Raw genomic sequence first — 12247 nt, 5'->3', positions numbered from 1 at the left:
ATTGTAAGCCAGATACTACCAGACTGCCCTGTGCCTTGTAGGGCGTGTAGCAGTATCCCTGGCCTTTACATACTAGATTCTGGCACCAGTCTGCAATTGTGACAATTAAAATATAGCCAGACATTGCCAAGTGTCTCCCACACAGTACAAATGCCCCTCTCCCTCACCAACCTTAGAACCACTGGTCTAAAAATTCAGATCGCATATCAAAATCTTGATTGGCAATCAAATTCTAACATACTTTATTTCTTTTAGCATCTTTTAAAAACTCATGGTAATTCAACACAAAATGGCATTGCTTGGTAAATCCCAGTTGGAAAGAACTGATAAATTAGAGAAATGTTGAAAATCAAGAGATTTTGTTTCACTGAGTCTACCAGGACTCTTAAAAGGCGGAGAAGTCTTTATGGTACTATTAAAATGTGCTGGGTATGTTGATTACCTTGATTGTGGTGATGATATGATGGGTGTTTGTGTATGTTCAAACTCATCAAATTGTACATATTGAATATGTGCAGTTCTTTGTATATCAATTATAACCCCATAAAGCTGTTAATTTAACAGCTTTATTAAAAGTGTCATGAAATTTGAAAAACACTGAATTACTTTCATAAATACATATTTCATTGAATATTTAACACACTAAGAGCAGGTAAATGGTGCTAATCCTAGCATAAATTCAGCAGAGTCAAGCATCTATCACCCCCAGATTACTTGAATGTCACTATAAATGACACTAGTCCTTCCTGCCACAACGCATTTGAGTTTCTTTTGATGCAGCCATAACAAAAACAATCTCTTAGGATAATCTGTTTTATTATCACTTTATAAAAATGATTTAGATTATTAAATATTAATAATCTCAATAATTATATGAAAAAATGGCTTAAATATACTTTGATTCAAATTGAATAAGCATGGTTCTAATTTGCATGACCTTTTAACAATATTCAGATCATGTTTTATACTTTGTGGTATTTTAAACAAACTTCTTAACTATAAAAATAACTTAACGTGTAGATTTTTTTAACTCCTAAAATGGAAATGGGAGGTGTCAAGTTTTCTCCCAGTTAGGCACCTGTTCTTGAGGACATTTTTATTCCTGATATCATAGTCGTGATTACTCTATAAATTAGAAGAAAAAACAGAATAGAAAGGGTACAGATCCAATAGTATATCATTATACCAATCCACTTTTAATCAAGAGAGACAGCCACTATTTTGACAGGTAATTTCTAATAAAGAAAAATAGCTCAATGTTTAATGAGAAATAATTTTAAGATATCCTGTTTTATTGAAAAATTATTTTAAACTAGGAAGAAACATTCAATATAATTTTATTTACGTTAAATGCACATTTTCTTTTCCAAACTCGATTGCCTCAAGTGAGATCAGATACATTAAGTCATGTATCAGGTCAACAAATGGTCAAGGCACAGTTCGTGCATGTACCGTACATTCCTGCATTCTTGATTGCTAACGTGAGTGTGAATAAGTTTAAAGTTGTATATAATGTGCATATTTTTCTTTGACTAAGAACACAGTGGTACAAACAAAAGGCAGTACAGTCATGTCTCTCCATGATGGAGATATATTCTGAAAAATGCATTGTCAGGAGATTTTGTCAATGTGCGAACTTCACAGAATGTACTTACACAAACCTAGATGGTATAGCCTACTACACACCTAGGTTATGTGGTATATAGCTTGTTGCTTCTAGGCTACAAGCCTATACAGCATGAACTCTACTGAATCCTGTAGGCAACTGTAACACAGTCGTAAGTACTTATGTATCTAAACATAGAAAAGGTACAGGAAACATATAGTAGTATCATCCTATGGGATCATTGTTGTATAGGTGGGCTGTCATTGACCAAATCATCTAATGAGGCACATGGCGTATATAAAGTTGTATCTCAATGGTCTTTAAAATTTTGATCTACAGCATCCAGGGAGCAATTAAGTTACTAACAAAAAGTGATCTTATATAAAACTTTATTTTAAATTAAAAAATGTTCAAACTCTCAATATCTGCTTTCGTGGGTCAGAAAACTGACCCCTCACTCTCCCATAAAAAAATGAATACTGGCCAGGCATAGTGGCTCACACCTGTAATCCCAGCTCTTTGGGAAGGCAAGGTGGGTGGATTGCTTGAGCTCAGGAGTTCAAGAATGCCGTGGGCAATATGGAAAAACCCTTTCTCTACTAAAAAAGACAAAAATTAGCCAGATGTGGTGGCTTATACCTGTAGTCCCAGCTACTTGGGAGTCTGAGGTGGAAGGATGCCTTGAGCCCAGGAGGCAGAGGTTGCAGCGAGCCAGGATTGTGCCACTGCACTCCAGCTTGACCCTGTATTTAAAAAAAAAAAGAAAGAAAGAAAATGAAAAGAATACTTAACTGAGACCCTTTGAGTTAAACTGACTTTAATAAGGTCCTATTAAAGTCAGTTGTAGCCAGGACTAGAAAGAATCCAGAGTCATTTGCCTTCTCCAAATGATTTTCCTATAATCACTATGCTGAATATGGTATTTTGAATGGATAGAAAAATGCTCACTTTAATAAAACTTGAAAAACGTGCATTATGATGTGTACTAAAGTACAGGAGTAAACTGGAGGGGACATCAAACATTCAGGGGTTTATTTCTATGAGGTAATATCTCTTGGCATACTTATAGACTTTTTTTGAAACAGCTGATAAGTCTTCCAGTTCTTATGAACCTCACCTAAATCTTCTACATTGAAAGCAAATGAATGACCAATGAATATATAGTAATCATATTTTTAGATGCTTTTAGTTTTTTGGTGGCATACACCAATGCACATTACTGTGTAAATTAATGGAGAAGTCATTTAAAGGTAGAACAGATAATAAAGTGGTAAAGAGTGAAGAAAAAGAGAATATAGTTCTGTATGAAGCATTGTCATGGCAATGCAACAAAAGGACAATAGAATAAACTAAACCCACTTTCATTAAGCTCATACAAAATTGTGTCACCAGACAAAGGCAGTGTTACAGACAAAAATTCAAGCTTAAATTAGACAATCACCATTCACCTCTGTGACAAGGCTTAAAGCTTATTTAATAAATTTGCAATGAAATATTTATAAATGGATACAATTCTAATTAACTGAGAGACATTTTACAAAGGAAAACTAATAACAAGGCTTCTAGACCACACTTTTTCCATTCAACACTAAAATAAAATTATTTAGAGCCCATTTTTATTTGGGAGAAAATAAAACAGATGTTCAGCAATACCATAACTGACATAATCTAATGAGGAAAATGACCCATGGCCTTTTTCTTTAATCAAAATAATTGGTATGTTATTTTAGGCTTCCTGGAACCAGACTCACAAACACTTAACTTCTGTCTTCAAAACACAGTGTGTGAGGAAGAAATGGTTTTAGAAACTAGAAATGGAATTGGAAAAATATGATACAGCTTTTCACCATAATATCACCAGTTAACTATGGCCAGATCACACTAAACAAATTTTGCCCCATCTAATTACAGTGCTTGTTAATATAGAAACCAGACTATACAGAAAAAAATTTAAATATAGAAAAAAGTTTTAAATTAGCCAGGCGTGGTGGCGGGCACATGTAATCCCAGCTACACGAGAGGCTGAGGTACGAGAATTGCTTGAAGCCAGGAGGTGGAGGTTGCAGTGAGCTAAGATTGTGCTATGGGTGAAAGAGCAAGACTCCATCTAAGAAAAAAAAAAAAAAAAAAAGATAAAAAGTTTTGTGTTAGTCCCAGTTAGAGTTGTTCTCACAGAAGTAAAACTGTGATTGAACATTTTGCAAATAAAATTAGGGAAGAACAAATATTGCAGTCTCCTTACTGAGAAGATTGCCTCACTCTTCCTGGTTTGATGCCTTCCACAGGCACTAAGAAATCAGATCCTATTTCTGGGCTTTTGGCTGCTAAGGTCTCAGCACCGCTGCGAGTGACCCTATTGGTCAGGATGGAATATAATCACTTGCTATCTCTTCCCCAGTGTTTCGTCATCCACCAACAAGAACCATTCATGCATCCTTGCCCAGAATTCTCTGGCCTCTTCAATTCATATCATGTTTTCCTGTCTTGTCAGGGAAATAATTGACAAAAACACATTTTTTTAAAAAATTAATAAGTGATTTGTGGTGATGAGTAAGAGTGAATACAATGTGTGCATACTCTTCTGCCAGGAATACTTCTCAGAGGAGGTGATTTTGATAAGAAATCTGAATAAAGGGAAGAAGAGAGTCATATGAATATCTGCAGGGAAACAGTCTACACAGAAACAATATTAAATCCAAGGACTCTGAGGCCTGAGCATGTCTAGTGTAGCTAAGGAACATTAAGGAACCCAGCATGGCTGAGTTGAAATAAATAAGTGAAAAGGAAGTAGGAGAAATCAAAGGAATAACAGGAATTGGAAAAGGGAAATTTGTAACAGAAGTTATACAGTCATATAGGCTATTGTGAAGAATTTGGATTATATTCTGCATGTCAAAGGAAGTCCCTGGAAGATTTTTAAGGAGAGAAGTGGCATTATATTACTTTTCCATAAAGGAGTCTCTCAGTTCTAGATGGAGAAAACATAATAGAGGAAGCAAGTGTGAATCAGAGATCAGTCAGGGGGTTGCATTAAATGGCCAGTTGAGAGAGATGATGATGGCTGGGGCTATGGATAGAAATGGGAAGACGTGGTAGAAATCCCAACATAGTTTGAAAACAGAGAAAAGATTTATTGCTGGGAGTCAGATATTTGAGAAGTTTGTGAAAAACCATTCTTCTATAAAGTTTCGGAGCTGAAATTAAAGCTGTTTCCCTGACCTGAGGCCTGTGATTCAGTGGTTTCCAACCCAGGATGATCATTATCATCACATAGCAATATCTATGAATCATCAATTTCTAATTCCTGGCTCAGTCCTATAGAATCATAGTATGTGGCAAAGGGGGTTGGGAAACTTTTTTTTCCTAATATTCAACCATGTTTGCCACCCACCTCATAAACCATGCAATGATAAGTACGATGAATGTGTGTATAGGTACAGCCTTAGCATTGTAGAAAAATTACTGTGTTTGGGGAGCGTGCAGAAAATTCCTGTGTCAGAGACTATTTCACAAAAGGAAACTGTAAGCAGGGCTTTGAAGCACAAATTGTAGTTTCTCAATGAAGAATGGATCTAAAGAAGTATATTTCAGACGGAAATTACAGAAAGAATAACCTTAAACTGTGAATGGGGCCATTTTCTCTTTGAGCCTGGAACAAAGAAGAGAAAAATAAATGTAGGAAAAAAAATACATTTGTTTATAAAGATAGGTATTAAAGCAAGTTTAAATCTGCTGGCCTCAAATATCTCTGTAAAATAGGATATGAGGTTGTTGACAAGGAAGATTATAATGGATATTGGGTAAGATGTTTGAACAGAGAAGTTTTTGAGTCATGGCAGAGCAGAAATGAGAAAGTGATCAAAAAAAGAAAGAACCCAGATGAAGTTTCCGAGAATACATTGTAGTATAAATATATATGATGAATTAGATATTCATCTAGCCAGCTGTGTGATTTTCTCTGTTGTACTAAGCAGCCTGGCATATGAAGAAGCAGTAATGAGAATTGTTCCAAATTTAAGAATCTGTGGGTTTTAGACCTGAAACATTCTAGGTAAAAACAAATAATTTAATTCTATGTAAAAACAATTAAATAAATTGCTTAAGCAATTTATTATCTGCACAAATGATCTAAACCTCAATTTATGCCATGAGGATTAAATTAATAAACTAATTGGATTATTGTTGGTAAATGGTAGAAATCTAGAACTGGCAACCATTATTACTATTGTTGACGCTATGAAAGGATGTTAAGTGGAATAAAGATAAATTATCAGAGTTCAGAAGACCAAGAATTGTGAAGATAGATTTTTGAATGTTTTTATTTAGAATCCTTGATATACCCAAAATAATAGCAGGGAGCGTCATTGGTGAATTTGGAAAATTGACATGAAAAAACGCTAACCTGTATTTGTATCTTTCCAACCTATTGGGACCATTTTACATCATGATCCTGCCACCTAAATAATGTGTTTGCTAGAACTCCTGGCTTTGAGTCATTCATAATTTCCTTTGATTTACATTTTGCATGAGTACAGTGATCTCATGTAAGACCTTCTCCTTTGGGTTTTAATTCACAAGGGTGAAGGATCAAACAAAGGCGGTTGTTAAAAACATTGTTGTTAGTTTTGTTTGTTCCCACACAGGCTATTTCCCTTCCCCTACCTCCTATTCATTTTCTGATGCATTTTCAGTAGGTCTCCTATCCCCACACTCCCCACTGAAACTGCTCTTTACAGAGGTCACTAGTGACTATGTAGCCAAATCCAAATGACCAATTGTAGTTCTCACTTTCTTGACCTTTCAACATTGACCAAGTCAACCACTACTTCTTGAGACCCTTATTCTCACTCTCCAGGTTTTCCCCTACAGCTCAGGCTTCTGTCAATTTCACACATTATAAATTCAGCAAACACTAAATGGTTACCTGGCAAATCCTTTCTATCCTTGGACTCCTTAAATAATTATAAGAAACATGATTTATTCCTATGTATATGGCTATTTCTGTCCCTTTCAAGGTAGAAAAAATGTGAGTCTTAGTCTTGCTCCTCTTATGTGACCATTTTTAAGTTTTTCAGAGTATGTGTGGACCTTTCTTTCCATGCACTTTCTCCTTAAAGTGATCATCACCCAAGGATCATTAAGCATCATTTGTGGACTGACCTTCTCTAAATGTATGTACCCAGATTGTCTGTTTCAAACTCTAGACTCACCAATCCAAAGGTGACTCACATGTAGGTTAAACTTGCATTAGAAACAAACAAGCAAACAAATGAAACACATTTACGGTTTTATGTCAAACCCATATTTTCTAACTTGAGTTTATGTTTCTAAGCTTGTTTTTAATCAGTTATATATTATAAATTTATAAAGGATAAATTATGTAATTCCATGAAGCATCTAGAATATAATACCTTTAAAACACAGACATAATCATTTGCTTAAAACCTGTAAATAGCTTCCCATTGGATGTAAGATAAAGTCTAACCTCCACATGGACCCAGGGATTTCTCCACTACTTCCTTGAATTTTGGTTTGAATAGTTTCCTGTTGTACTTTTTTGAAAGGAGTGACAGCAGGAGATCTTCTGTTTTACCATTTTGTGGACATCACTCTCAAACTCTGTATAATATTTGATTACAACAATATTTATACTAAATTTGTTTTATGGATAAAACAAATTTTACAGTAAAATCTCCAACTCAAAGGGGGAAATCATATTAAATATTGTATATTTACAGTTTAAAATTGAACTCATTTTGGAATCTTCAAGCAAAATCACAATATATTTAGTTTTGATTTGTTGAAACAGTGTAATTATAAAACGTCCAGTGAACATAGCTTTTCTTTCAAAATGGCAAAAAATGCATCCATTTGATTATAATAATCTATCCTGCCATTGGAATTTATTTTTGTAATATAATTTTTCCAATATTTAAAATTTGTTTTGTAATTAATGTAACACTTTTGAAATAGGCAGTGATACTTCTCTGAAATGTTTGTATATTATAAACCATGAAATAGATCATTTTATTTTTGCTGCAGATTTCTGTTTTTGTAACAGGTAAGGTCTTAATACATTTTTTAAAATTAGTTTATAAAATTGTAAAATAATAGACTCCAAATATACTTTTGTGACCTTCAAAATTATTTTCCAAGGAGACTTTTAAAATCAACTTATTGCAAGTTAACTTTTCTTAAGTAAAAATACTTTTCCCAAAATAACACATTACTCTTGCCACAGTGGGACATTGTTAAGCTGTCAGTCATTGCCCACTGTATAACTAAAATTACATGTGAAAAATATTCATATTGTAATTTCATGTTTTTTTCTTGAACAAAGAAAATCTGATTGATTGCAATCATTTACACAGCCAGACAAGAAGAATATTTTTAAAAATTCAAATATATCATTTCAGGCCTCTATGTACAAAGCTTTGAGAACTGAACTAAAATGAGAAATCCCGTACTTTTTCCAGATTGCATAAAGCAGCTGTGAATTCAGATTCAACACTTCATCTTTCATGTTGATGTGGATTCTTTTGATCCCTGGAAAGAAATATATTTATAATTTCCAAAAGAACTGTCTCAGAGGTAAGTGGTATCCAAATGTTCTGCAGAGATTAAAAAAAAAAAAAATACAGTGTCAGTGGTATTTGGCTGTAGACTGATGGTGCATTGCACAAGAATATAGAAACATCATTCCTGTAACACTTGTAACATTATGGTTTAGGGACTATTTAACCTTTAACACAAATCATTTTTATTTTCCCACTGGAATTTAAAGCACTTAATTTAATTATATTGTATTTCTTTTTGTTTCCCCTTTTCCCTATACTATGCCCCTTGAAAATTTTGTCTTTGGCAAACTGTAAAAAAGAAAAGAGTAAGGAACATGATTGCAAGACAAAACAAACTAGCAAAAGATGAAGAACCAATTTCCTCAGAAGATATATTCTAATGTAAATGAACTTAAGTCCCTATCAAAAAAAGATTTTTAAAATTTAGAAATAAATTGACTTTATGTTTTTTCTGATGAGTTCTGCCAGATAAACTTAGAAATAAATAATAACAAATAGACAGTATGAAAAATAAACACAGTGGTGGCGGTAAGTTTTATTCTGGCATTTTCCCTATTCAATGTTGCAGAATTGTTTTAATAGAATTATTTGAAAGCACATCACTGATAGCATGTAAAAAGAAAGCAGAAAACTCTATGTAATTCTGCAAATAAAGGAAAGTCTGGAAGATCATTTTATTTCATAAATAGTCTGTCATCAGTGACAAATTTTGAGTCTTCGTGTTCTATATTTGATGGAGATGTGTATATTCCTAAATAGTTCTTCAGATGTGTTTGCACATGGATTAGACTTAATATGTCTTTTCTTTCTACCCTGACAAAATAATAATGTAGTTGATACACAGTGCCGAAGAGAAATGTAAAGAATAAAGTGTTGCGAGTTCTATTGGGACAATAAAAATGATTTGTATTAAAGGTTAAATAGTCCCTGAACTATAATGTTACAAGTTTTATGGGAACGATGTCTCTATATGCTAGTGCAATGCATCATCAGTTCACTTCCAAACACCATGACATTGTACCTTTCTATTTCTGTAGAACAGTACTTGAATAGCATTTGCCTCTAAATAGTTCCTTCTACATATAGGAGCAATGGATATATTATCTAAGAATGAAAGAAGGGATCATGACCCTAAATGGCACAACAGGTCATATATCATAAAGGTTAGTGATGCAGTGGTTATTGAGTGGCTATATTTTCTGTTTCTCCAATTTTTAAAGCAAGATAGTTCTTTCTGCACATGGTGGGAATAGTTTGATTTAATATAAATTAAGATTTGAAATCATTAACTTTGCCTTTTTATAAAACATCCTTGAGATGTGGGAGTTTTTCAAAGGTTACTAATTAATTGTATTTAGAAGTCAGTTTTATAAAAGGATGTGCAGAATTGTCAATTATCTGTTGAAGTCAGGTTGTAGAGAAAGTCATTCAAGGAAACTCCTCTAATAAATAGTTTAATTAAATGAATGTTATATTCAAATGTGTTCCATACATTGAGAGAAGTCTAAGGGAATATTAAATCATTTCTACATATGAGAAATATTATAATCTCAGACTCTTTTAAATAATTATAAGAAATAGAACTTCATAACCTTTCTTTCCACGTGGCTGTGTCTTCTTCCAAATAAGTGTACATAACCTGACCTAGTAAATGGCAATTTTAGTGGAAAGTTGATGTCTTATTTGACTAGGATATTTTCTGGAAAGGCCCTTGCCTTTTATATACATTTCTCTTAGACTATGGTTTTAGCATAGCATACAGTATCATATCTATATCATTTCAATGGAGCATAAATGATTAAAGATATAGATGTTCAACAAGCTAAGATATATGATATACACATATATGTACATATTGAAAATGCACATATATAAACCATTTGAACATCAAAATTAATAAGTTTCTGACAGCACCATAAAAGCCCATTTCTGGTTACTTTAAAATAATACAGGATAGACATCTTATGTTTAGGATGAGTTATATTTTCTCCAAATTTTTCTCTTGTCATTATCCTAAGAGATACTGACTCAGACATCTTTAGAGCTAAAGACAAATATTGGGTTAATGGATAAAGCATGTAATATAAATGAATGAAATTGATGTGCTGTAAAAATTGTCAACTATCAGAAAGATGTATGAACTGTTAGTACTGAAATATAAGTATATTGCAACAAGAGTAAGTATGTTATTGGAGATATTTAAAAGTTGAAATTGAAAACTCAAAAAATGAAAATAGAAATATCTTCCAACGTTGTTAATTTCTTTGATTTGGAAAAATAAACGTGACATGTTCTACACCAAGATGCCAGCTCTTATGCATTGCATTATGGTGTGCTTTCACAGTATACAGAATTCTGTTTTCAGTCTCTTAACTAGCAGCATTTCTTACTTTTATTCAGTTTATAACTGGAAAAAAATAGTCACAAAGCTTCATTTACATTTAAGTTAATTAAAAGTTACATTTAATTTTTGGAATTGGACTGTGCCAGCGTAAAGTATCTTCTGATTCTGGCTCTTGACTTACCTAGTCATATTATGTGATTTAACAGTGTGAGGTCATTGTCAGAAAGTTTTAATCCTGAGATTTTCTTAACATTTTATTTCTTAACTCTACGATATTAGACATGTCATTCATGCAATCCTATTAAGCTCCACAGGGTGATTTCTGCCAAGAAGTATTTGCCAGGTTAATCCTTGACAAAGGAGCTTCTCAAAGGCATAATTTCATGAGAAATCAGGTAAGCAAGTCATACTTTCCAGTTACTACTTGTATGCTACCTGGCATCCTATCAGGCATTTAGATGATGAAAAGACTATCATTGATTCCATCTTTGCTTGTGAGCTAAGATTAATTTTTAATCTTAGATGAAATAAACTTACTGCATTTTACATTTTAAAGAATCTGTTCAATATCAAGTGACAAATCATCCTTCTTCCAGAGAGTTCAGAAGATGATCATTGATGCTATGGGAATGTACACAAATGGCTGGCTTAATCATTGACACCAGCATGATTTCCAACTTAACTTCTTAAGTAAAGTAATTCATGGCGAATGATGAGCTGAATGAGAGTAGCTATTCTGTCATTGCTAAACATTTCTGAATAGGATTTAAGAATCATATTAAGTCCAAAATTAACTGAACATCTTCAAAACTTTGCCTTTAGTCATTAATCTTGACAATTTTATGTTAAACATTCCAGCAATTATACAACACACGCATGTGCATGCACACACAAAATCATTTTATGAATTTGTCTTGGTCATATACCTCGTGTTCACAAGTATCTGGAGACATCATAATTCCATTGATGATGTATCATAAATGTGTAAGACATCAGCAGAGAATAAAAACAGTAAAAATCAGTTACTTCTTTTTTTTAACTTAATATGAACTTGGTGTATTCATCCATGTTTCCAAATTTCTGGGCAACAGTTATTTCAGTTACCCTTGTATTTGCCATGTGTTACTTTTCTATGTGCAATTTTTCTTCATTTAATAAGAACAGCTCTAAAAATTACCATTTAAAAAAGTATTGATGTATGACAATTCATTATTCATTTGTGATATAATTGCTTTTCAGAGCAGCAGTGCTTGTGCTTATTTGCATTTAAAAATAAACCCTCCTGAAATGTTAGCCTTTTCCTTTGAGTTCATTAAGTTTTTCATGATATATCTTTTTTCATGTAGTTCATCTCCATTACTATGGTTTGTTTGAACTGGTGCTTTAAATTCCAGTCTTTTTACATGGATACACTATGTTTGCATATTAAACAGATAAGAATATTATTAAGTTCTACTAAATAAATATGGTCTTTTAATTTTCCACAAACGCTTATCCTTCTTGGTTTAACTTTTATAAGCTTACTGTTAGAGACACACAGAAAAATATTATCTACTTGAAAAAAATTTCAAGCACAATGACAAAAGAAATTTTTTTAAAAAAATGAATAAATGATTTAATAGCCATTCAATTTCTATACATTATGAAAGACTCTTAAAATGCCTACTAAAATAGTAATTAGCTACCATAGCTAAAATGACCATTTTAATAGATATCTAG

The 12247-nt window shown here is 32.9% G+C and overlaps 1 protein-coding gene across 1 annotated transcript in view; it reads right to left on the bottom strand.

The window, feature by feature from the left end:
* Positions 1-12247, bottom strand: part of LOC129035255 (uncharacterized) — a 255681-nt gene that overhangs the window by 21676 nt on the left and 221758 nt on the right. Inside the window, exons 3-4 of the mRNA XM_054485516.1 lie at positions 8074-8217; positions 2246-2349 (exon numbers count right to left, since the gene is read on the bottom strand). Coding sequence (XP_054341491.1) covers positions 2246-2349; positions 8074-8129 — 160 coding nt within the window. The 5' untranslated portion in view covers positions 8130-8217. The remainder of the gene's footprint in view (positions 1-2245; positions 2350-8073; positions 8218-12247) is intronic.

Source organism: Pongo pygmaeus, chromosome 3 (genome assembly GCF_028885625.2).
Source record: "Pongo pygmaeus isolate AG05252 chromosome 3, NHGRI_mPonPyg2-v2.0_pri, whole genome shotgun sequence".
Taxonomy (NCBI): domain Eukaryota; kingdom Metazoa; phylum Chordata; class Mammalia; order Primates; family Hominidae; genus Pongo; species Pongo pygmaeus.
The sequence above is the reverse complement of the archived record's forward strand: the minus strand, read 5'-3'. Positions and strand labels throughout refer to the sequence as shown.